Source organism: Periophthalmus magnuspinnatus, chromosome 22 (genome assembly GCF_009829125.3).
Source record: "Periophthalmus magnuspinnatus isolate fPerMag1 chromosome 22, fPerMag1.2.pri, whole genome shotgun sequence".
Classification (NCBI taxonomy): Eukaryota; Metazoa; Chordata; class Actinopteri; order Gobiiformes; family Gobiidae; genus Periophthalmus; species Periophthalmus magnuspinnatus.
Window position 1 is genome coordinate 12,181,901 of NC_047147.1, and position 25,159 is coordinate 12,207,059.

General features: G+C 39.2%; 2 protein-coding genes across 10 annotated transcripts in view; both read left to right on the plus strand.

The window, feature by feature from the left end:
- Window positions 1-3,908: 3,908 nt before the first annotated feature.
- On the plus strand, window positions 3,909-13,101 carry c9orf72 (C9orf72-SMCR8 complex subunit). Its single transcript, XM_033987657.2, has 10 exons — window positions 3,909-4,082; window positions 4,873-5,372; window positions 6,808-6,903; window positions 7,651-7,715; window positions 8,214-8,286; window positions 8,799-8,915; window positions 9,138-9,373; window positions 9,454-9,511; window positions 10,362-10,471; window positions 12,116-13,101. Exons 2-10 carry the CDS (start codon window positions 4,926-4,928, stop codon window positions 12,300-12,302), a joined length of 1,389 nt encoding a protein of 462 aa, XP_033843548.1. The 5' UTR covers window positions 3,909-4,082; window positions 4,873-4,925; the 3' UTR covers window positions 12,303-13,101.
- A 516-nt stretch (window positions 13,102-13,617) lies between these two features.
- kiaa1109 (KIAA1109 ortholog) overlaps window positions 13,618-25,159 on the plus strand; it is a 38,879-nt gene continuing 27,337 nt past the window's right edge. For all 9 annotated transcript variants that reach the window (XM_055231222.1, XM_055231223.1, XM_055231227.1 and 6 more), the window contains exons 1-28: window positions 13,618-13,759; window positions 14,959-15,070; window positions 15,161-15,277; window positions 15,898-15,976; window positions 16,053-16,117; window positions 16,310-16,472; window positions 16,888-16,969; window positions 17,064-17,257; window positions 17,437-17,516; window positions 17,605-17,755; window positions 18,464-18,620; window positions 18,961-19,039; window positions 19,298-19,389; window positions 19,462-19,579; window positions 19,691-19,846; window positions 19,996-20,093; window positions 20,206-20,390; window positions 21,051-21,157; window positions 21,233-21,465; window positions 21,552-21,770; window positions 21,878-22,015; window positions 22,408-22,584; window positions 22,675-22,803; window positions 23,202-23,321; window positions 23,405-23,739; window positions 23,987-24,237; window positions 24,306-24,546; window positions 24,637-25,119. In XM_055231222.1, the coding sequence (XP_055087197.1) occupies window positions 14,983-15,070; window positions 15,161-15,277; window positions 15,898-15,976; window positions 16,053-16,117; window positions 16,310-16,472; window positions 16,888-16,969; window positions 17,064-17,257; window positions 17,437-17,516; window positions 17,605-17,755; window positions 18,464-18,620; window positions 18,961-19,039; window positions 19,298-19,389; window positions 19,462-19,579; window positions 19,691-19,846; window positions 19,996-20,093; window positions 20,206-20,390; window positions 21,051-21,157; window positions 21,233-21,465; window positions 21,552-21,770; window positions 21,878-22,015; window positions 22,408-22,584; window positions 22,675-22,803; window positions 23,202-23,321; window positions 23,405-23,739; window positions 23,987-24,237; window positions 24,306-24,546; window positions 24,637-25,119 (4,337 nt within the window). In that variant the 5' untranslated portion in view covers window positions 13,618-13,759; window positions 14,959-14,982. The remainder of the gene's footprint in view (window positions 13,760-14,958; window positions 15,071-15,160; window positions 15,278-15,897; window positions 15,977-16,052; window positions 16,118-16,309; window positions 16,473-16,887; window positions 16,970-17,063; window positions 17,258-17,436; window positions 17,517-17,604; window positions 17,756-18,463; window positions 18,621-18,960; window positions 19,040-19,297; window positions 19,390-19,461; window positions 19,580-19,690; window positions 19,847-19,995; window positions 20,094-20,205; window positions 20,391-21,050; window positions 21,158-21,232; window positions 21,466-21,551; window positions 21,771-21,877; window positions 22,016-22,407; window positions 22,585-22,674; window positions 22,804-23,201; window positions 23,322-23,404; window positions 23,740-23,986; window positions 24,238-24,305; window positions 24,547-24,636; window positions 25,120-25,159) is intronic.

The window sequence follows — 25,159 nt, forward strand, 5'->3', positions numbered from 1 at the left end:
CTGCTGCTGCCGCTGCTTCTGCTGTTGTTTCAAACCCGGACAGTCTTTGAATCCATACAAAAGGACCAGAGCCTATTACGCACACACTATCTATCCACACGATGGCCTGTAGAAAATCTGAATAATAATGACAATCACCAAATGAGCCCCTTCTGAATGGGGTGGAAGGAGCCACTTGCGTCATACTTTTAGGCGGTGTGAGTCAGAGATAGAGTCATTCATTGATAATGGAGAAAACATAAGCACACCCACTGATGTTAATGTTTTCTTTACGTCTTTACAGAACATTACAGCAATCTGCAATCAAATCTATAGGACATGCTCTTTCATACATACGCTTATGCATATATTATTAGACAAATCAATGTTTATAGTTTGTACCAGAAGGAAATTATCATGAATAGTGGTTGAACTTGTCAAGCAGAGAAGGGAGCAGATTTTTTTTCTTAATTTATTCTTTTTTGTCCATCATCTGATAAAAGGGAACAGTGAAGCTCCCGGGCATATAAAACATAAAGGGATAACTGTAACGCACTTGCTTTCAATTAAATCAAACACTCTGAGATGAATCTGGACCAGTTCTGCTCCAAACCCAGAAATAAAAAGTTACATTGAAATTCACAAAATTTAATAGGCCTTTTAGGATTTTTGTCTAAATCTTATTTTTAGTCATTTGGGCATTGTTAAGACCCAACAGATGCTCAGTCTAATGTCTATCAGACCATCCCTCCAGAGCAGCTTTACTTCTTCTTATATTTACCCAAAATAATTTAGGTGGGATTTGGAATCTGATGTTCCTCTCTGCATAGCTTGTCAGTGCGTATGATTAGAATAGTAGTCATTTTAGTCAAGAATTTTAAGAAAAATCACTCTTTAGCATAAAAAAAAAGCATGTCCATACTTCATACCTTGATCTCTGTCTCTAGCTATTATGAAACATTCAATATATATGGAATACTATTTGATCTGTTAAATTAGCTTGTGGCCTTCAAAAGCTTCCTTGGTGAAGGTATATGCTACAGCTGAAGGGTAACTTTACTAATAACAAAAAAACTCAAAACAATTAGAGTCCATTTCAAATAGGCAACTATATATAGTTTCACCATAGACCAAGTGGCATTTCTGGATTGCCGCTGTCCCTGCAGGATGCTCCGAGGCTGCTACGGGCCGTTTCTCCTGCATGATTCCTGGTCATGTGGCTTATTGTTAGAAGCAGGATTTAAACGCTGTAACTGTAAACCAAAACTGTCTGTTCATGCTCTCACTTTTAACTGAGGCAAAGCACTCTGCAGCCAATTCAGAAATGCACAATTATCACTACTCTTCCTCTTTGATACTTGTAATGAAAACCCCCAATTAACATCAATGGCAATTTATGCGCTATTTATCCTGCCAAACACTCACATATTCATTTAGGCATAATTATAGGAGCATTAAAGGCACAAAATTCACTCAAATCTCTTTTCACAAGATGAGATTTATACAAGCTTAAAGCTGATTAGCTGATGATCACTTTGCCATCTAAAGAAGCTGTTCTAAAGTTGTATTGTAACTTTTTAATGAAACATATGTGTTTATTTTAAAGGGATTATGTCAATGAATTAGTGAAGTTCTGTTTAAGTATTCATACAATTGTTACCATAGAGCTGTTGGATATGATGAATAAAACTTTCCATAAAAAATTCACTGCTACACTTGCTGCATATTTAAAAAAAACAACAACTATATATTATGTTTCCTGTTTTTCCTCTGACACTAGCTGAACCTCCTTGTATCTGGTTGTAAATAGTGCGTGGCATAGCAGGGGCTGTAGTCAGGAGGAGCTGGGGGGAACACAGTAACGCCATTAGAGTCAGTGTAAGAAGGTTATGTTCAGGGTGTTCTCTCACTGGGAGGAGAACACAGACTCACTGATTGCATCCGGGAATCTGGTCAGCAGCCAAAAACAATGGAAATGGGGGAAATGCGATTTTGATGATGTAATTTGTCTTACACTTTATTGTATTAGACACTAACACTGACCTACTGCATGTGTGACAAGGTGATTAGCAGCAGTGGTTAGCAGATTAGATATGTCAACACAGGGTCACACATCAAGTTTTAACTCCTCAATATATATATTTTTTCTCATCGGGTTGAGGGAACAAAAACATAACCTTTTGACGTCATGTGTCATCTAAAATAATCAAATAATGTCTGTCTAGTAGCAAGGAAATTGTTTGTCTTTTTGTCTACTTTCTCTAAATACTAACCAAAATAGCCAACTAAAGTGGATGGGAAAAGAAACCTGGCAATTACCCAAGTTTTTTGAAATGTTGGCAGATGGTGCTATGAGCCCAACTATTCAAATGATTAAAGAATAACTTTATAACATAACATAGTACTTTTAGCTTTACATGACCTCATATGATATCTACCCTCAAGATATTATTCCCTCTTGCTTTTCTGTTTTAACAATACTTCACCAAAACATAAAACTGACACAGAAACTCGTCTCACCAATTTACACCTGCCATCCTTGAACCCCCAATAAGAGAAATGAATCAAAGAAAGCCCGACTTTCCATGCACAGAGATGGCAAGTGGCAAAATGAAGTTAATTCTCTCAAATAATGTGTCACCCTAATGGGACTTTGATCCTTGCCGAGCTTTTATCTGGGTGTAAAAATTCATTTTCACCTCCAGGAAGACTTCACGACATCACCAATGTGCAATAACATCAGAGAGCCACATGTGGAGACCAGGACAGTTTGTCAAATTCCCTCCTGTCGACCTTGAGAACTTTCGTTTTAAACAGACTCAATCCTGTGTAGGTCTACCACACAAAGACATTATAAAAAAACAGTTTGCGTGCTTCATAAATGATACAAAGGACACTTTAAGACAGCAAACCAGCATAGGAGGCAAAACACTAAAAAGAATCCGCAGTACATTTGCCCCAGTGAACCTTTAAATGGTGGATGATCTAGTGCTATATATGTACTTTGGCCCCAAACTCATCAGCTCATTTCCCAAGAGAGCTGCATGGGAGCAATAGGGAGGAGGTCCAAGACAGAATTATACCAAGACACTGAGCTAACAACCAGCAAACAGCAAGATGGCCACCCGGGAGATTTGCTGTAGCACAAGTCTTACAACTTACTAGTTTATTCAGGGAGATTTGTAGCTGTTGGGAGAAGCTGCAAGAGGAAGCCATGAAGGAAAAATGAACACCGAGGGAGCAACATGGGTTGTAGAGTAGGATAGGCTCTATATGCTGAATAACAAACTAATAATTGCTTATCGTGCAGAGGCAGTTTGAATTGCTGATAAAAGACATTTATAGTGTCACTAATAAATATTTGTGTGGCTATTCAGTGGGGTGCATGGTGATTAGTTTTACTTGGATCACTGAGTTTGTGTAGCCTATCTATCTATATTTTGAAATCATTCAGGCTAGAACAAACTTCCATAATATGAAAAAACAAAACAAAAACAAAAACAAAAAACAAACAAACTCACATAATGTCAAATAGAAAGGTCAGTTGGCGGGGGTCAAATAGATCAAAAATAGGGACATCTGAGACACGTCTTGTAGAAAACTGGGACAAATCACTGGTTTCGGATAAATCTAGAGGGACATGGCATACGGGCTCAAAACACAGGGTAAACAGGGACGTCTGGTCACCCTATAGTCTTATCAAAACACTTTTTCATCATTGAAGAGAAAGAACAAGCAATTCAGACAGGCATAATGTCATGCTAAAAAGAGAGAACTAACCAGCAGAAGACACGTTCATTTTTTCCTAAAGTCGTATAAATAGATCTGTAGTGTAAGAACTCTGCAGGTGGATGCACGAATAAAAATGACATCATTGAGGTGCAATGACGAGACGTAGACACTAGAGGGCGCTTCGCATGAACAGCTGTGGGTGACGTATATGACGTACACGGAAGTAGCTGTGTGGCTCGTTCAAATGCTAGTCATATGAGTATTCATTTTGTGGATAATAAGATTTAATGATTACGATGGTACGACAGCAAAGGCTCAGTTCATTATCTGTGAAAACGCTATTGTGACCAGCAACAGGAGACTGAAAACAAGTAAGTCGTTGATCATCTTTTATTGCTATGTTTTGATTATCGTTATGCTGCGCGTGAGCTAGCTAGTAGATTGTGATAGTGGACAATTAGGTTATACACATTATTGCAAGTGTTTATGTTTCTTTTTCAGTGATTTGAGTAAAGACAAATGTTCAATGTTTGCTGTGCATAAAAATGTCCGCTATTCCTGACAATGCTTTTATATGGAGCCATTCAGTCTTCAAAGCTGCCATAACTGTCATATAAACTACCCAGATGATTGGCAACGTTGTAGTAGTGACAAACTTAACTTGAATAAATTATAAACAGTATAAACTGTCCTAACTTTCCTTCATCTCTAGCTGACATGTTGCATTCGTGACATATAGCGTTTTGCCTTTTTGTTAGGCAAAAGCTACATGGACAATTGAAGAAGGAAGTGAAATCTGTCCTCTGTGGTTTGCAATGCAGTGCTTATCAGATCAACACTTTGAAATACTAACTGATGTGGTTGTCAGTATTTGATAATCGTGGACACCAGTGCTGTCATTAACATTGTATTTAGTTTAACAAATTTTGATTGGTGAATAGACCTTATTCTTAAAGATCAAGAAAAAATATTAATAAAATCAATATATCAATGTTATAATGGTTTCTAGATTTTGACACTGCATAGCAAACTATAATAACCATCTCGGTCTGATCTAGCCAATTTTCCTGTACAACTTAATAACAATTAGAGCATTACTTACCCAAAGTAAATTACTTCATAAAGTGGCAGTAGTAAAATCACTACTCTCTTTTTTGGTAGGATTTAAATACAACCTTTCTTTCAAGAACTCATTTACTCCTCCACCCCCTCCAATGTCATCTGGCTGCCCGCCCCAGTCTCCTGCTGTGGCTAAGACCGAAGTCTCTGTAGACGGGGAATGCCCTCTGCTCGCTGCCACATTCGCCTACTGGGACAACATCCTGGGGCCCCGCGTACGCCACATATGGGCACCCAAGGGCAACCAAGTCATGTACCTCAGTGATGGAGAGGTGACTTTTTTAGCCAATCACACTCTAAATGGGGAGATCCTGCGCAGTGCTGAATGTGGTGCTGTGGATGTGAAGTTCTTTGTCCTGGCAGAGAAGGGTGTCATCATAGTGTCACTAATTTTTGATGGTGAACTAAAAGGAGACAAGAACACATGTGCCTTGTCCATCATCCTGCCTCAGACTGAGCTGGCCTTCTACCTGCCACTGCATTCCATCTGTGTGGAGAGGCTCAAACACGTGATACGCCGAGGTCGCATTTGGATGCAGAAGGTAAACCTCACTGTACCATGTATTTTGTTAAAGTGAAGCATTCTGTCTTTTTCTAAGTGTAAATCTAAATTAATTTGAAGCTTTTTTAAAAAGTGTGAATACTCAATTTGTACATAGTTGTATTTTTGCCTGTAAGACACGGGTGTCCAAACTATGGCCCGGGGACCAAATGCATTCCTCAGACTGATTTTTATTGGCCCTCAGGCCTTCAGTTGAACTGGTCCAATTGATCATAATCAGTACTTTTTACAGCAAATTACAGTAATCATACCAATATAACCTAAATAACTGCATTGTCATACAGACTTAATATTATATTTCAAGCCTTATTTAAAGTATGAAGTCAAAACTATGTTAATGCATTATTGACTGTATTCACCACTGGTCTGTGGCCCCCCGTGTCGAATATTTATATGGCCTTTGGTGAAAAGAGTTTGGGTACCCCTGCTATAAAAAAACAAAAAACAAAACAAATTTTCAACCTCATTAACCTTTGTGACCTGTTGGGACACCAACAGTACATAAGGAAGAGTTTTCCTTGTTGTGCATAGAAATATATTGTATAAAATATAATAAAAATATGATTTATATTTTATTTCCATAGCCTTAACTAGAAACAAATGGTCAATTTTCCAAATCTGATTTCGCATGAGCTGAAATGTTTTTTAGTTTTTATTTTAGTCGTGGGTATTAAGATTGGTAACAACATGAGTTATTAAATTTTTTGTTTAGGAGAAGTGTTTAGTTTGCAATGGGCCCTGTCACACCCGCCAAAAAATAACGAATCGACTAAGACACCATCAGCCGAACAATCGACTACGCGACTAGGCGCACAGCCCTAGAGATGACGTAAACCCTTTTAACTTAATTACATTTATCATCTTGGCTTCACTCTTAAGCATAATAGCAACATTGGCAGAATAATAAAGTTGCATTCCCTTAGCACAGAGGGGCAACCCGACTAATTACCTCCAAATGATCCAACCGAGGAAACTAGTGTGCATGTAATAATGTAATATTAAAGCAGTCAAAATGAAATGGCCGCATGTGGAGGAGACCTGCAGCCTTTTAAGATGGAGAGGGTCAGGTCAGCTCAGGTTGACAGCCTGTCTCTGTGTCCTCGTTTCAATATCAGATCTCTGTTTTGTTTTAGCTTGTGTGACAGCTCCTTCTGCTTTCAAACTCTTTCCCTTGATGCGATTAATATTTTACTAGACCTCAAAGTTTTATTTTTAGGGCTTTTGTGATTTTGATATGATATGAACCTTGAAGTTTTGTAGTAGTCAGGTAAAGGCAACTGTATTCTTTTAAGGATTAATAAAAAGGTTGTGGTTGTGAGTTGATCTTCAAACTCAGCACTACTGATCTTGAAACATATACTGGCTAGTATTAATATAGCTCAAAAATCTCTTATTTATGATGGTACTGCTTTCAGGGTTACAACATCATATCAGTGCTAGGCTTGGAAATCATCCCGATCATGGAGCTTCTGGCATCCATGAAGACACACAGTGTCCCAGATGACATTGATGTGAGTATATGGAAACATTTTTAGCACTACTGTCTCTTTGCACTGTTTCAGACGTATCTGTGTTTGCATCCCATATACAGACACACATCAGTAAGTTGCAATCCCAATTTAACCCCAAGACCTAATAGTTGCTTGTACTTTAATCATATTTTTATTTTTGTCAATAACACAAACATAGTTTTATTTACTCAGCTGAAAGTCTATTTTGCATGGGACTGTATAATATTCAACAATTGTTTTTGTAATTTGGTACATTACATTATTGTGCAATATGTAACTTTCCAGGGTCTGCCACCTGCTTGTCTCCAAGCCTCTAATTGAGTTATTGAGTCAAGCTATATGTCAAAGATCAGTGGAGAGATGAGCTTGCTCACACTATTAATGCAATTTTTTCAAGGTATTTTTGAGAAATAAAAACACCTATAAGTCAATATAAGCAAGACACATCCGGTTAATGCTATACTGTGAAACTTTCACAGAAAAACAATTACATCTGCTTGAAGACGCAGGTGGCGGACACTTCACCAGAAAAATTGCATAGTCCTCATTTAATATCAATCCAGTCACAACTTTTATAAATACTCTTAAAACTAAAATATTTTTTTGTGTATTGTGAGCTTATATAGCACGCTTTTTCTAGGCTACTGCACAAATTTACACAAATTTGCACAGAAGCATATTATTATCCCTTTAGCGTTTTAATTTAATTGAGATTAATAATACATTTCCTCCCTGGCTGTTGTGCAGATTAAAGACACAGTTCTTAATGACGACGACATTGGGGACAGCTGCCACGAGGATTTCCTGCACAAGTAAGTGCCGCAGTACAGGCAAATGGAGACAGATGATGAACACTGCCCATTTAACACCTATCAGGCCTGCAATGATAAATAATGGCTTTCCACTTAGCCGACTTTCCCCTGGAGAAAAGGGTGAAATCGCTTAGTGCCGAGAGCTGGTGAAAAGTACATTTTGACAATAAAGTGCCTAATCGCTCAAAGCAGCGCAGGGGAGCTTCAATGTCCTATGAAGATGACAAAGCATGTGTTAATCCCTGCCCACTCACCTGTATCTTAAAGATAAAAAGTGGACAAAAGTTTGACAATGTCTTTTCATGGTTTAATCAAAATCGGATTAGCCTACAGTACTTTGCCCAGGAGTACCGGTATATTTTATTTTCAAACAAATAATTAATCCTATTGTAAATGCATTATTCTGGCAACGCTTCTGACCTGATGATTAACCTCAAAATCTGTCATAAGAAATGCCTTGTTGTTCCTATTATTCTTGTCTTTATTTGTGTGTATCAGGGCCATTAGCTCTCATCTCCAGACATGTGGCTGCTCAATAGTGGTTGGGAGCAATCCAGAAAAAGTAAATAAGGTAATTTTCATAATCGGGAGATAATTTATATACACTTACTTTTTGCACCTAATCATCTAAACAATTTAGTTACAGTACATATGATTTATGTATTTAGCTTCTGGTACAAAAGGGTTCCTTACTTGTCCAACTTGATGAGTAGGCTCCAAGAATGTAACCTTAAATGCGTTGTATTTACATTAGGTGAGGCAAAGCAAGTTTATTTGTATAGCGCAATTCATACATACACCAATTTAAAGTGCTTTATGAAAGACATTAAAATCACAATACAAACTAATCAAAACATAAAAAATAATCATCATAAAATTAACTCTAAAAGAGAAGAGCGCAGAATAAAAACTTTTCAGTCATTTGCACAACTAAACAGAACCGTTTTGAGCCTGTATTTAAACACCGTCAATGTAAAGGTCTGTCTCACATCTTCAGGAAAACTGCCAGGTTTTTTAACTGCATATAACATTAGTATATTTACAAAACATAGAAAGAGGACATTGTACTTTTTGTTTCTGCAGATTGTCAGAACCCTGTGCCTCTTCCTGACCCCCTCTGAGAGGAAATGCTCGCGCCTCTGCAAGGCTGACTCCTCGTTCAAATATGACACTGGCCTGTTTGTTCAAGGTCTGCTCAAGGTAGCTTACATTTTATTAGACAGAAGGGACTCCAGATTTCACCAGTATAATACTCTTATGTGTATTTTTTTCTTTCTTGCTTTCTTGTCTTACTATTTTCATTTTTTCCTTCTTGCTGAAGTGTGATAACCAGATTTGGTTTTGGCATTTCAAGTTCTGTCATGTTTTATTGCAGATGAAATACACAAAGTACTGATTATGCTTTTGCCTTTTTCCCTCCAGGACTCCACAGGCAGCTTTGTTTTGCCTTTCCGCCAGGTGCTGTACTCCCCATATCCCACTACACACATTGACGTTGACATCAACACGGTAAAGCAGATGCCACCGTGCCACGAGCACACGTATAACCAGCGGCGCTACATGCGCTCAGAGCTCAGTGCCCTGTGGAGGACCGACAGCGAGGACGACATACCCCCCGATACTGTGATCCACACTGACGAGACCTTCACACCTGACCTGTGAGAACCATGCCGAGTCAGTGTTATTTTACTGAATCTTCAAGTTTATAATATATAACCATGGTATTTTCTGCTTTTAGAAATATATTTCAAGATGTGATGCACAAAGACACTTTGGTGAAGTCATTCATTGATGAGGTTAGTATGCAACAACTCTGTTAAAGCAACGGTATGTTGAATGGTCAAGAAAATTTGGATGAAAAAGGAATTACATTATGGTAAAGGAAGGAAAAATATAAATGTTTGATGATAATACTGTATGCGCTCAATGGTAATGAGAGGTTATGACTCAGATATCCTATTTTAAGACTATAATGCTGCATACACACGGGTTTCAAACTTGAATATAGAATTATGTCAAAAATTATAATGTCAAATCGGATACTAAGGTTTGAAATGTACAAGTTGGTATAAAGATTATAGAAGAATATGTTTCAAAGTATTCATCTAGACTACAGAAGTGTTCCTCTTTTTTTCTCCTTTTTTTTCCCATTTTTTCTCTATTTTTTCTCCTTTCAGATGGTTAGCCAATATGTTTCAATTTCAAAAACATTGTCCAGATGATTACCTTTTCCTTTAAACTTTTTCTACCATGGACCACGCAAGAGGGATTACATCAACAAGTTTCTCTAAAAAGACTATCTTAAAGACTGAATCAGGTCTAACTGCATCACCCTGATTAGTGCATTGCTAATGAACCTTGTATGAGCAATGTATTGGTTACTAAATACCCGCTAACCTTCCAAATAACTGATGTAATCCAGAGCCAACACTCAACCATCTCGCAGGTCACTTGGTGTCGTCTGTTTCCATGGCCATTCTCCCCCTGATGCTCTTTCAGGTTTTCTGCGGTGATTAGAGCAATATGTTCCGTGCTCAAGGTTAGCACAGCGGTGGGGGAAGTCTGTTCTGTACACTGTATTTGCTTGTGTCGCTTCCTGCCGAGCTGTATCCAAGACGACTAACTGACGTCTTGTGTCACACCCAGGTGTTCATGCTGAAGCCAGGCCTGTCCCTGCGGAGCACCTATCTGGCCCAGTTCCTGCTGCTGCTCCACAGGAAAGCCCTCACGCTGCTCAAGTACATCGAGGACGAAACGTAAGAACCATCACTAACAACTCTTAAGTACTTTTCAATTAGATTTAGTTTTATAAAAAGTAGGAGAAAATAAATTTTCTGAATAACAAAATGCAGACTTTTAATTTCATTTAACACTAATTTCTTCCTTCCAAGTCTGACTTCAGCTCCAAACTGCATCCTTTTATTGACAGAGGATTGGCTGCAGACCTCTCAATTGAAAAGCTAATCATTGAAGATTAGAAATGACTGAATCTCGATTAAACTTTGATTAATTACTCAGCCTTACCTCACACCACCCCCTTTTCCAACCCACGCATTACAAAAAGAATGCTTCAAAGTCAAAACACCTAAGCTGATAATGCCTTCTGTTCCCTTGATAGTGTATGACTTTGTAGTGTTGTTGTGTGACCTTGCCTTGAAAGGGACGTCACCACTGGTCACTCCGTAGGACATGAGGCAGCCTGAGCTTTGTTGTTGATTCACTGCACAAAGCGCTACTCAACACAGGGCATGTCTGTGTTTTTCTGTATTTAGTAATGTAATCCCCAGGGCTTTGCTACACCAGGGGCCAGGGTACAATCAGCTCAGAGGGGCAAACTCTAAGCATTGCAATAAACAGGGGCTGACATTCGAGGGTTCACTTGGAAAACAACCATGGACAAAAACATATGTCAAATGTTGCTAAAATGTGGAATACCCTTGTGTCAAATCATTCACAGGCCAAAACAAAAACATGTTTTGGATGCGGCATTGTTATATTCAATGGAGAATAGAGACATATAGACAGGCCTCTCTAACTGTTTCCAAGACAGTGGCTAAATGGAGAAGAACAGCAGTGCACCATGGGACAGCAGGGATTCAGGGTAGAACATGCATGTAAAGCTCCAAGAAGGAGCGGATTGAGGAATGATGGAAAAAATACAGTACACATCATTTACACTCTTTTTGAAGCTATTTTGATTTGTGCCAAATACTGTGTGGGAATTTTTAGAAACATTTCCAAAAACCTCTCTCTAAAGTGTCCCCAAATCTGTCCTCTCCTCCCCGGCCGTATGGTGACCTGGTCTTTCGTCCATCTGGGACACACTCTGTTCATTCTGTGCTTCCAAACAATGAACTGACCTTCCCACTCTGTTTTTTGAGATACTAGTAATTGTATGGATAAGACAATTATTTGTATATGTTTAGGGGTAAATTAGGAGTATCAATTTTCTTACTATGACTATAACAGGTTGAAATTTTAAATGCATATTAAACAAAACAAAAACATTTTACTACCTTTTTATGACCCAGAATTTGTTATTTACCATGTATGTAAGCAACACAAAAAACTTGCTCAAACTATTTTAAAAGTAGACCAACTGCTCTGGAAAATGTGACCATAGGTATTCTCCCTCACAAGCAAAGCCATATTCTGTGTCTTTCAACATAAATCTGTAAGAAACATAAAAAGTAGTCTTCTTACATGATAAGTGTAAGGGCAAGCTACTTTGCAGGTGCCCTATCTAGGTTGTTCATGCTCCCTGGTAGTCTCTTGGAAGCATAAATTATTCATTGTGGCATGCATAGAGCTGCAGCCAAACAAGATTCAAATGTAAAATCCTCTGACCCTTTGTACTCTGTTACAAGTTATACTAAAGATACTTTTTCATCTTTTCACAGGCAAAAAGGGAAGAAGCCGTTCCGGTCTTTGCGTAATCTCAAAACTGACTTGGACCTAACTGTTGAAGGGGATTTGAACATTGTTATGGCCTTTGCTGAGAAGTTAAGAGCAGGACTTCACTCATTTGTTTTTGGGAAGCCATTTTACACAAGCATGCAAGAAAGAGATGCACTCATGAGCTTTTGATGCACATTGGATGGTAAATGTATTTTGCTTGATATTAATTTGTTCTTTAAAAGCATGCACATTGTATCATTATCTAAACAAATACTAATTATGGTTGGCCTTTTATGTCTTCAGCAAGCATGATTTATCAAATAGTGTTACTGCAAATACGAGCCAAATGATTTTATGTTGCCATGTCCTGCTGTTATGGCATTTTTATTTTTTAGAAAAACATAACTTATTTTGAGTTAAAGTTTAAATTATTTTTGTGCCTATGAATGTGTTATTTAAGTTGAAAGCATGTTTTAATATAAAGTGCATTATACATTATTTTTAGCTGCCTTTTCAACAAATTTCATCTGGCCTTAAAATTATTTATATACACCACCACTTAACCTTACAACTGATGAAAACAAAAACGTTTTTCAAGAATTTTCTACCCATGACAGCCCTGGTTGAATCAGGTTTTTGTCTGTAGTTGACAGTCATTGTCATCATTATGTGTTTGCCCAGCTGTGTGTAAAATCGATTTACTCTGATCCTGGCCCCTCCTCAAAGCTACAGCTCAGCTATTTACAGTTCAGATTAACCGGCCGCACAGCAAACATTGTACTGCATTTTATTTCCAGCATGTTCAATTGTGATGGGAGTATTGATTATGAAAAATGGAAATGGCATTGTCATTCCAAAGTGCCAATATCAATCTTCACAATAAAATATTTTGTGTTTTTAATTTTTTTGGTACAAGAATGTTCCTAATTTGTCAGTACATACATTGTCACACAATTTGTCAGTATATATAAATAAATAATGCAAAGTGATTCTGGAGGAAGTTTGGTCATGACTTTTCGACCAACGTTGGCCCCATCTATATTAACAATTTCCAGCAAACTACTAATTTATTGTATAGCCAAAAACTTCAAGCAAGGAGCTAATTGAGTGTCCCCTTAATAGGTATAAACACACATATTTAAAGCATTATTAATCAAGTGCTATTTTTAAGAGAAAGTCCACAACCATAGCTCTGCAACTGCAATGGATTTATTGTTTAGTGTTAAATATCAGATTGAATCTATCAATATTAGTCATATTAAAATAACATTACATAATTTGTGTCTTTTTGTATCATTTATTACGCAGTATCCTCATTATTTGCATACCAAATTTGTGAGGTAAGGCTGTAATGACAATACTACGAAAACATTAACGCTTATTGGTCGAGGGCCGTGTCACTCTTCAAGGCATCAGGTATTGGTCACGCCTCTCTACGGTGATTGACCAGTCTCTAAAGCAGAACGTTTCCTATTGGTTAATTTTGTGGCCGTTAGCGTCAGAGCCGGAAGAGATGTCAGCTGGCCTTCTTCCAAGTAAATATTGAACAGAAGATGCTAGCAGCTCCAATGTCTCATATGACAAAAGGGCTACTCCTGCGAAATCGGAGGAAAGATGAAACCACATGCTGTGTCGAAAAGAATACGGTAAATTACAGTATTTACTAAAGTGTTTACAGAAGTGGATAAAAGAGAAGTTACAGGGTGCGGCCTGCTGTCATTAGCTCGCTAGCACTCTCTGCTAATAGTATGATATGTAGCTAGCTTAATAACTACTGCACTACATAAGCTATAACGTCGCACACGAAGCAGCCTGGTGGTGTTTAGGATAAGCCGCTTTTAGCATCATACAATAACAAATAGCATACATTCATGATACTTTTAAGCTGCATTATTGTGGACATAGTGAGGAAATTTCTTAAGAGTAGGGATTAACCTAGCTGAATAATAGTGTTTCTGGTCGTGTGTTGGCATTGTATTTGTTGTTTGTTAATTGAATGTTGGTCGAGTTAACTGGAAATGAGCTGCAAATACTGTGATATTACTACGCTAAAAATCGATCCATAACAACGCCACACATCACGACCCGGTGTGCCGGTATCCCAGGCAAATACGCAATTTCAGTAATATGATAGTGTTTTAATATGTTTCAAGGCTGTTTCTGTTTTTGTTGTTAGCTAATCCTTGCAAAAAATATAATTATATTTACCGGCGATGCATTTTTGTTAGAAAGCAATTTACATGCTTTAATGTTTGGTTATTGATGTTGAATTTTCATAATTATTCCATAATTATTTTGTGATCGTTACACAGCTACACCTTCAGACTTATTTAGGGTGAAAGACAAAAGATTTCTACTCATACCTTGGGCAATAGGTAGAGAACTTGCTTTTCAACTTTGTTAGAATGAATCACACTTGGCTGATTGAATTATATCACCGTTGAAGAAACATACTTGATTCTAATCAGTGTTGCTCATAATAATAATGAAAGCAAGGTGAGGACCAGCAGCTGAAAGAAATCAGCTCACAACAACACCTACTTAAGTTGTCAGGGAGGGCTCACTTTGCATACTGTACATACTTGCACACTCATTTTCACATTTTTTTCATACATAATCTGGCAATATTTTAAGGGGATTGGAATAAGATTTCAGTTTCTGTTCCTTTGTATTTGAACATGTGAAGGTGTGGGTAGACAGCACCTGCTCCTGCTGCTGATATACAATGTAATCCTTTTATAGTGTCATAGTTTATTTTCACAACAATCTATTCACAAAATAACGTATCTTTGCATAACTGTCCTTTATTGTATGTACATATTATTATCAATGTGCTCATTTTCAGATGTTACACTGAAAGTCCATAGCCATGGATGGGAACAATACATTTCCCAGCTTTGTGGATTTAGATAATTTTCTTACAAAACACAACTCCAACTTCATTTGGCTCCTCGTGGGTAAGTTCCCCAAAGCTTCAGTCTAATAGAACCATGTCAACATATCTTGTGCATATCAGTATTGTGACACTGTTGTGTCTTGATTTACAGCCACTATTCTGTCCTGTGGATGGATTATTTATTTAACTTATTACAACTCCCGCAACATTGGCCTCATCCTTACCCTGATCATCAACAGGCTCTACAAAGATGGCTACATTCATATTGGTGCGTACAGAAAGTTTTGTTGGACAGCATTAACAAGCAGTCCAAGGCGTGAAGTTGTTATATGCTGTGTCATTTACACCATGGAGTAGTTTAAAAAGCATTATAAATGCACTAGAAATGTGTCGGTATGAATGTGTGGTGAAAAGTGCTTTTATGTAGAATAAGATTCCTTTACACTGGTTTACACTTCTGAGTAATACTGGACACCTTGATCTACTGGCCTTTGACAGAAAAGGAAGTGTTAGAGTAATGGCTCTGGCAGCATTAAAGTTTAAAATGTCAGACAGAGGCATAGTTAACACTACAAAGTGAGCAGTAACCTGAGCACCAGCTTATTTATTTTTAAACATTCTAAATGTAATGTATTATGCCTTTTATATTTTATAGTGCAATATTCCATGTTACAAATGTAACATTACTTACTACAAACAATGCTTTAAAAACTTCAGCACTTTATTGTTAGATGTTTGCCTGGAATATTTGTCTCAATTTTGTGACATTTACTTAAGCTTAAAATGTGTAAAAACACTTAAAAGCTGGGTTATAAATAATTTGATGTTTTATCTGTAAGCAATTTCATAATTTTTTATAATTTCATTTTCTTCAAATTTGCTCCCCAGGCTCCTTCTCTTTCTCTGTGCTGTCAGGGAAAGTCATGTTCAGAGATGTCTACTTCATCAACCCGGATATGTCAATCAGGTACTACATTTGAGCCGACTCCTTTTTTTTTCTAAATCCATTTTCAGCATGTTTTGAATTTTTCTCTTTTTAATAGGATACAAGATGGATTCCTTATATTCAAATGGTGGAAAATGTACAACCCAAAGCAAAAACAACATGGTAAGTCATTTAAGGTTATGTTGTACTTTTTTATTTTTTTTATCTTGTCTTACTAAAATGGGAAGTGATGCCCATATTAAGAATAGATATTATGGAAAAAGCTAAAAACAAAGCCACACTCGTTGATGTTATTTTGAACCATTTGCGTCTCCTGTGCAAATGTTTTTTTTGTTTTTTTTGTTTTGTTTCTAGATCCCAAAGCAGAAACCAGGCTCTATGTGACAGTAAATGGCTTTGAATTTCATGTCTACAATCGGACTGACCTTTACGCAAGACTGCAGAAGACCTTTGGCCTGGAACCGACATTAATTCCACCCAAAAAAGAGGAAGAGGAACAGGAAGAAACCCTCGAAAGGTAAGTGTCTGTACTGTAGTTTTTTTTTTAAAGTGTTAAACATGTGCCACTGGTGGTATGTGGACTACCTCTGGAAGCAAGCAGGGCCCTCTGTAGTTTTAATTTTTGTATTATTTAAAAACAAACCTGTTTTAAATTTTAGACCCTGTTTCGCCCAAATTTAGACCTGATAAAGTCCAGGGTTGATCTGGTTGATTTGGAAAGCCAAATATTATATAGCAAGTCACAGTAATTATTTTTTAATCCCTTCTATTCAAAATGCTAGAAAAGCTGTTTAGTTACTTGTTTTGCTTGAAATAATATTATTTTTTACAGATATACTACAGAGCATATGTGTATCTAACTTGTAAGACGACCTGAATGTAGGTATGTTGAAATACAGCATATAAGACTTAAAGTTGTTGTTCGTTCACAGTGTGAACATCAAAGCAGAGACTCCAGATCCTTCGACATCCTGGCGCTCCCTCATCCCAGTTATCAAAGTCAACATCAGCACTGTAAGGCTATAACTAACATCACAATGAGCAAAATGACTCTGTATTATAGACAATATTAAAGCAAAGTTCTAAAATATGCATCCCTTTGCTTTAGGGACATTTGGCTTTTGGGAATCACCACCTACCCCAGACACTCTGTGTATATTTTGAAGATGCCTTTTTGACCTACGCCACCAAACCTCCATCAAGCCACCTCGACCAGTTCATGCACATCGTCAAAGGCTCTCTGGAAAATGTCCGGGTCATGTTGGTTCCTAGCCCACGTTACCTGGGCCTGCAGAATGATGAGTAAGGCCATAACCAAACCTATTTTGTTAGCATTTTAGTAGTTACTTAAATTGGCTCATTTTATATATACTCTGGTGATTTACTGCATATTAATTTATTATATATTATTATATTATTATTATTATTAATTCTGTATTTAACTACTATGTATAATATTTGTAAACTGGTTTCTTCATCAGACCTCCAAGACTAATGGGTGAAGGCTTTGTGGTCATGCAATCCAATGATGTTGACATTTACTATTACCAAGATGAACCAGGTACAGAACATACAAACATGGTTGAACCTTCTCTGCATATGCTCCATTGTATTGTATTAAATGTGTGTTCTGTGTGTGTATGGTGCAGGTCTGGTCCCAGTGGAGCAGGAGGGTGAGGAGGAGGCAGAGACATGCAGTGAGGACGACAAGCTCCAGGACCTGCCCCCCTGCTGGGGTCTGGACATCGTGTGTGGCAAAGGCACTGATTTTAACTATGGCCCATGGGCTGATCGCCAGAGGTGAGGGAGATGCTTGCATCAATACTTCATCCTAAATCTATTTAATATACCGTAAATTTCGGACTACAAGCCGCAACTTTTTTTCCACGCTTTGAACCCTGCGGCCTATACAGCAGTGCGGCTTATTTATAGAATTTTACTAGATAATGGGCCCTGGGGGGCGCTCTCTAGCTGTAAACGTAAAAGTGAGACAGACGTGGGGAAAGATTCTGCTCTGAAGAATTCACTAGTTTTGATTTTGAACGATCATTTTGCGCATCATGAAATGGATATGATGCAGTTGTTAAGATAAAGAAGGAAATAGAGCAGGGGTCGGCAACCTTTAACACGCAAAGAGCCATTTGGACCCACTTTCCACATAAAATAAAACACTGGGAGCCGCAAATACTTTTTGACATCTAAAATGAAGATAACACTGTGTATAATAATAATAATAATAATGTAACGGAATAATGTAGGTTTTATTTTCACGGACAAGCCTTCTACACGTGGCAGATAAATATGGCAAAAATAACTTAAGTGCATAAAAAAATATTCAGGAGCGGCTTATATATGTACAAAATTGATTTTCTTTTCAAATTTAGCTGGTGTGGCTTATATTGAGGTGCGCTCTATAGTCCGAAATTTACGGTAATTCATGTGGATGAATAAAAGTAACCCACAAAAAATGCAAATGTGTCAGTAAAAGATGTGTTGCATCCATTTCAGGGACTGCCTGTGGAAATTCTTCCTGCCTGCTGACTTCCAGGCCATGCAGGTGACAGAGGTGCCTCAGCCTGGGAAACCTCGGCAGATCCAGGCCTTTGAGCTGCGCATGAACATCATCGCTGATGCCACCATTGATCTGCTTTTTACCAAAAACAGGGTGAATATCTCTCTGTCTCTGCTTTGCTCTAAGACCCTCCTCCTTTGATCTCTCTCCTCCTCCGCTCCCTTTGTGTTTATGCCTCGCTATGTTTTTGGCACTGGCATTAGAACATTTTTATGCTCCTTTTCAAATAGTAATCCCTCAACATCTGAGGAATTCCACAAATGAACTGTGATTTGCATGTTAAGAAATATACAATACTAAAATATGTGTTAAACTGTTTCCCCCTGTTTAAGTGCTACGTAGTAGGCAGTTTGTGTGAACCCATATTAAGCATTTTGTTTGTTTTGTGCCATGTTTTTGATTTTGCTGTTTTGTTTCTCCATATATTTACTAGGAAACCAATGCCATTCATGTGAATGTGGGAGCAGGCTCTTACCTGGAGGTCAATATACCTATGACTGTAGGACAGACTGGTAAGCAGAAAATGTAGCTAATCTATTTCTATGCATAAATCCATCGTGCATTGCATCATATTACATTTTAACAAACCCATATTACATTTAACGAACACAGCTAACTGGTTCCTTGTGCAAAATATAATCTAAAAATATTATGCTATTGATTAGTTATTGAACATATTAAAGCTTCCAGCCTATTCTTACAGGCTTGTCCTAGATTTGTTTTTGTCCGATAAAAATATCTCAGATTTTCTTTTTTATTTCTACTTTTAGGTTACTCTCCCACCATCAAAGGGCAGTTGCTTCATGTGGATGCCACAAGCAGTATGCAGTACAGGACACTCCTTGAGGCAGAAATGCTGGCAGTAAGTAGTATGGTATGTTCAACAATATCACGCAAGACAGACATAACTGATTATGCTATTCTGTCTCTTTAGTTTCATGTGATCGCCAGCTATCCCCGAGTTTGGAACATGCCTCAGACGTGGCAGTGTGAGATTGAGGTTTATAAAGCGACATACCACTTCATTTATGCTCAGAAAAACTTCTTCACTGGTATTGATGCCATGGCGCAAAATATACTATATATGTACTATAATAAAAAAGTGAATATGATTTCTAAAACAAATTTCCCATTTGTTTTTTTGTTTTTTTGTTCTTTTTTAGACCTAATTAAGGACTGGGCCAGTGACAGCGCACCTGATATCTATTCCTTTGTGCCATATTCCTGGGCATTTAAAATTATATTTCATCAATTTGAGATGCTCTGGGCTGCAAACCAGCACAACTGGATTGATTGTTCAACCAAACAGCAAGAGAATGGTAAGGCATACTAGTATGTGAATTAAACTTATGAAATATATGAGTATTTCTGAACAATTAATTTAATGATATAGGAATCTTGAACAACATTTTGCCCTGGACTTTTGAGTATAATGTTTTATAGAAGTATATGTTGTGTTTTTCCACAGTGTACCTGGCTGCATGTGGGGAAACCCTCATTATTGATTTCACTCTGCCCTTCAATGAATTTGTTCCCACGACCTGCAATACCCGTTTCAGTTTGAAGGTTAGTCATAGCAAGTAAATGGATTTTGATGTGTTTCTGAACAATTGACAAATGTGGAAATCTGCAAGGTGTAACTACGGTGTGTGGGTGCATTGTGATTTGTGCTTCTCAGGCAGAGGATACAGACATGCGCCTTTCTCTGCCAGAGTGTCATCCAAGTCGCTATCCCCTCCTCACCTTGGCCAAAGACTACCAGAACGTGAAGCTGCCTCCAGACATGTTTATGACAGGAGAGAGCCATGGGCCGCCCCCTCCCAAACCCAGCAAGCCCCGCTGGAGGAACATCACCCACACCGAGTGAGTGTAGCATGTATCCTCATATTAAAGCACATGCAGTTCACTGCTTGGACTTGTGGGCCAAAGCTTTGATAAATGATATCAGAATTTAGCTTATGAGTGCAAGCTGGCTAACAGGAGGGCAAAAGAAAGTAGCTTAGGGACAGAAATGCAGCATAGTTTTTGTGAAACCTATTATATAAACGTAGTGACTAACTATTGTTCCATTATTTCGATTTGTCTTGCGATGACAAGAGGCTTATTTTTCAATTGAAAAGTTTGTATTTATTTTGATTAAACTTTCAGTTATACAGAATGTTTACTTTACTCACAAGAGATGTTTGAAAGCCAGAGTTGGTGAGAAAGCACTCTCTGTACACACTGTACATGGCATCTCCACATCAAGTTCATCTATTATGAATAGCTCTGTGCTGGAACATGTACCGTACACTACTTATGTAGGATAGCAGAGTCCCTGCACCCCTGGGAGGTTACGATCAAATTCTGTCTGGGCTAGTGCACATTGGCACTGAGGTGAAATCAAGCACAACCCATTTGCAGTCTTTTATCTCCACTCAATGTCCTTGTATTGAATGGTCCATAAAGCAAATGATGAAGTGGAAAATTCACTTAAAACCTCAGCAGACGGCCCTCTCAGTGAACTGTTTTTTCTCCTTACAGAGCTGGCTGGGTGGACTGTTGGAGCGTACCCAACTTCTTACTCATCATTGACTATACCTGGCACCCTATTTATCCCCAGAAGGCTGATGAGCAACTCAAACAATCCTGTAAGCTTCTTTCCAGCACTATTATACTGTTTGTAGCAGTGTAATGTTGAAAAACTGTAAGTTTATTTGTTACAGTTTCTGAGATGGAGGAGTCCATGCTGTCAGCACTGCGACCCCCAGAGCACTCGTCTGGACCCCACACTTCACAGCCCCGCCACACCCCTGCCACTGCCTCAAACGCCTACAGCCGCATGCCCACAGACCCCTCAGAGCTTCCCCCTGACAGGCTGCATGTAGAGATGGAAATGTCCCCTGACTCCCAAATAATTCTCTATGGCCCTCTGCTCCGAGCACTGCTCGCCATTAAGGTACCATCATTTTATATTACTTACCGTAGCAGCCACAGCAGTCCAGTGATTTCGTTTTTAACACTCCTCCCCCACTGTTTTCACAGGAGAACTATTTTGGAGAGGATGACATGTACACAGACTTTGAGGAGGCAGTGACCAGCCCCGTGTTGTCCACAGCTACCTCCTCAGGCCTGGGCTGGTCCCCTCTGGGGATGGAGGACAGTGAGCACAAAGACACAGCTGACATCCATCCACTGGATCTGCGGCCGTGGGACATCACAGTGCTCATTAACCTCTACAAAGTGCATGGTCGACTGCCAATTGTAAGACTGATGAGCCAAGAGGAAAATGCCATTTAATACCAAAAATATTTAACATTGATTGAATTTTGAATGTAATTTCAAAGTCAACATTATCCTGCCTCTTACAGCATTGCAGCAGCGAGGGCCCTGAAGGCCCATCAGGCTTCTTGGAGCGGCTTTGTTTTGAGATGAAGAAGGGCTATAAGGAGACCATGCTACAGCTGCTTCTGTCTCCCATTCACATTTTTGTCAGTGATAACTACCAGGTAGTAAGCATTATGTATCTCATCTTTCTCTTGACAGTAACAAGCGTCAGAAATGCACTTACTTATTTGTCCTTTTGTACAACCACGACCTATAACAAATAATGATAATACAGTAGATGCCGCATGAAATAATAGTGCTGTTATTCCAGGCTGAGTGAACTTTCAGTAAAGCCAGTGGTCAGTGTTGCATAATGGAAAACATGTAGCACACATGTAGCCACATAGAATGTCTGCATTCTAAGAATTCTGTGCTCACTCTTTTAAATTCTGTTGTTAAATAATGTGCCCTGAAGCCTGCTCATCACATCTCCAAATCTACCTCCATTATGTACAAATGTATGGTGTTAATTGTACATGATTGTTTTAAATGTGCACCACTCTTTTATCCACAGAGGCCCACTGCGGATGGGGTGCTGAGAGATGGACACTTAAGTTTGTCAGGGATGCAGATGCGAGCACATGCCATGTTCTCTGCTCAGGGCCTTCCTTTGGGCAGTGACACACTGGAGTACGCCTGGCTCATTGACATGCAGGCAGGAGGCCTCACAGGCAGGATCTCTGTTCCACAGGTTAGTATTGCTTCAAACACTACATTTCAGGTTCAAAAATGACTTTTTTGTTAAATTGTCTAATGATTTGCATAATTACTTTTTGACTAGCTGGCCAGTATGGTAGAATGGGGTGAAACTTTTATTTTCCATGTGATGTCTCGAGAATTCCAACTAGAGCAACCCAAACCCACTGTCATCTGCCAGCATGGTGTAGACCGTCGCACCTGTGACGCTAAGGTATAAACAAGATAGACAATGTGCAATTCTTACAGTTTTTATGCACTGTTTTATGTTTGCTTCTGCTAATATGAGAAATGTCTCAGATGTGACGCTAGCTCTGTGTTTGAACCCGGCTTTAGAAGTTGCTCATTATAGCCAAAGGCACTGTTCGCTTGGCTCAGTGTTGGTCCAACACCAGATAATGAATGAAGACCAATGCAGACTCTCTCTAATGATCTGTTATGTTCAGATACAAAATGATTTCTATTCAGCTATTGACTTTTGTTTTATACAACATCAAACTTTTTAAGTATTTGACAGTTTAGACAATTTAAATTCAGTATTTTGCAGGTGACTTTATGTGACTGTATTGTCATGAGCCCATCATGTCACTCATGAAGTACGTTGTTTTTCAGCTGACGTGCATGCCTGGTCACTGCCGCACATCAGAGGAGCTCAAGTACACTATGACCCGACTTGCAATGGATGGAATTGACCTCTTCATTGTTGAGCATGGATGTGCTGCTAACATTAAGGTATAGAGTAGAAAATTAATGAGGATTTTATCTGCTTTTCAAATTGATATACTCCAATATCTATCATGATTTATTTTATCCAGACTGGTACTGTTCGGGTGGCAAATTGCAACCTACATAACCAAGCAGTTGGAGAGGGCATCAGTGCGGTGGTACAGGACATTAATATCCGGCAGTACATTGAGCAGCAGCAGCAGTACTGTGAAGCCTCCAGACTGCAGCCTGCCGGTCAGAGCCAAGGTCCCGGGCAGCCACCAGGTCTGGGTCAGCCCCCTCTGCTGCGACGTTCTGTTTGGCTGGAGGCGGGTTCAGTCAACCTGAACCTCATTACAGCAGACATCGCCCTGGCCGCTGACCACCCAGCCAAATGTGAAGTCCAGAGGCACTTTTTGGAGCTACACGATACACAGACCAAAAGGTGGACATACATACTGTCATCAGTTATCTGCGTCTCAGTGCACTTGTCACATTGTGAGTGCATGTGAGGCTATAATGTCTCGATGTAACAGCTTAGGGCCTGTGCTCAGAGAGGCATGTTAACTGCTTACTGAACTGAAGAGCAGCATGACATGGCATGGCTCTTTATCTCATATTGCCTGGCAGGCAAAAATATTGCACAGGTTATTAGAATTTCCATTAATTCTTCCCTTTGTTTTACTTTCCAGGCTCTGGTTTCTGTGGCCAGAAGATGCTAGTGTTCGTAACAAGCGTGGCAGAAATCGCTGTGGCTGTCTTGGAGGCTGCCGTTTCTTTGGAGGCACCAACATGGGTTTGGACTTTTTCAGGCTTGAAGAGCTCACTCCTTCCTCCTCGTCTGCATTCTCCTCCTCCAGCACTGAGACAGACATGTCCTATGGACAGTCCCTCCTGCAACCTGCAGAGTGGATCATTACCAAGGAAACCCCCAAAGTGGATGGTATACTTTTTTGAGCAGATTTTTTTTGTTAATTCAATTATATAGCCCTAATATAATTTGTTTTTTAGGGAAGGTTGTAGGACTAAAGACAGAGACACACTCTCCTTGCATCCCTCCTGAGGTGCCGGAGAGAAGATGTCAGCAACATCTGAATCTACAGGTGCCTCAGCGCTCCCACAGCTCTGCATCATCTTCAGAAGAGAACAGCTCTTCGAGTGCCGCACTGCCCCTTTTGGCTGGAGAAAGAGACACCCCCTCTCCTAGCATAGAGGAACGCATGTTTACCATAAACAGCAAAAGCCCTGCTGAGTGAGTAGTACAACTTTGTAAAATGGTCTTATTACAATATTATTATGGAATATACATGAAACTGACACCAAATATCATTATTCTGTACAGGACCCTTGGAGAGGTACCAGAGGTCTCTCCAGTGTCTCCCAGTAACTCTCAGGACCGCTCCTCTGTGCGCTCACCTCTGTGCTCCCCTCTCAAGCGGCAGTCGTCAGTGCATTCGGGTCGCCTGGGCAGCACAAAGAGTCTCTCGGCTGCCGTCTTCACAGATAAACCTCCTGTGGTTTTGACTGGAGGTGTCCAGTTCAACAGTGAAGTGTCCCGCAGTGATGAGAATGTTCTGGATTCGCCTCGTCAGCGGAGGAGTTATGGCTCTTTTCCCTTCACACCATCAGCCGACTCTAACACCTTCCATCAGTATCGTTCTGCAGACTCCAGCATGTCTGTGGCTGACAGTGAAGCCTACTTCTCAGCTGCAGAGGACTTCGAGCCAATCAGCAGCGCAGACGAGGGTCCGGGTACTTACCCCGGACGCAAGAAGAAGAGGAGACAGCCTCAGCCCCCACCACCATACTACATAGAAAGCTACAGGTCAGTGCTGCCTGCTACATTTTGTGCTATAAAGTCTAGT

Coding starts and splice junctions, on each gene's coding strand:
- c9orf72 (XM_033987657.2), top strand. CDS start 4,926: ATGTCATCTGGCTGCCCGCCCCAGTCTCCTGCTGTGGCTAAGACCGAA. Junction 5,373..6,807: donor GTCGCATTTGGATGCAGAAG/GTAAACCTCACT, acceptor TACTGCTTTCAG/GGTTACAACATCATATCAGT. Junction 8,287..8,798: donor ATCCAGAAAAAGTAAATAAG/GTAATTTTCATA, acceptor TTGTTTCTGCAG/ATTGTCAGAACCCTGTGCCT.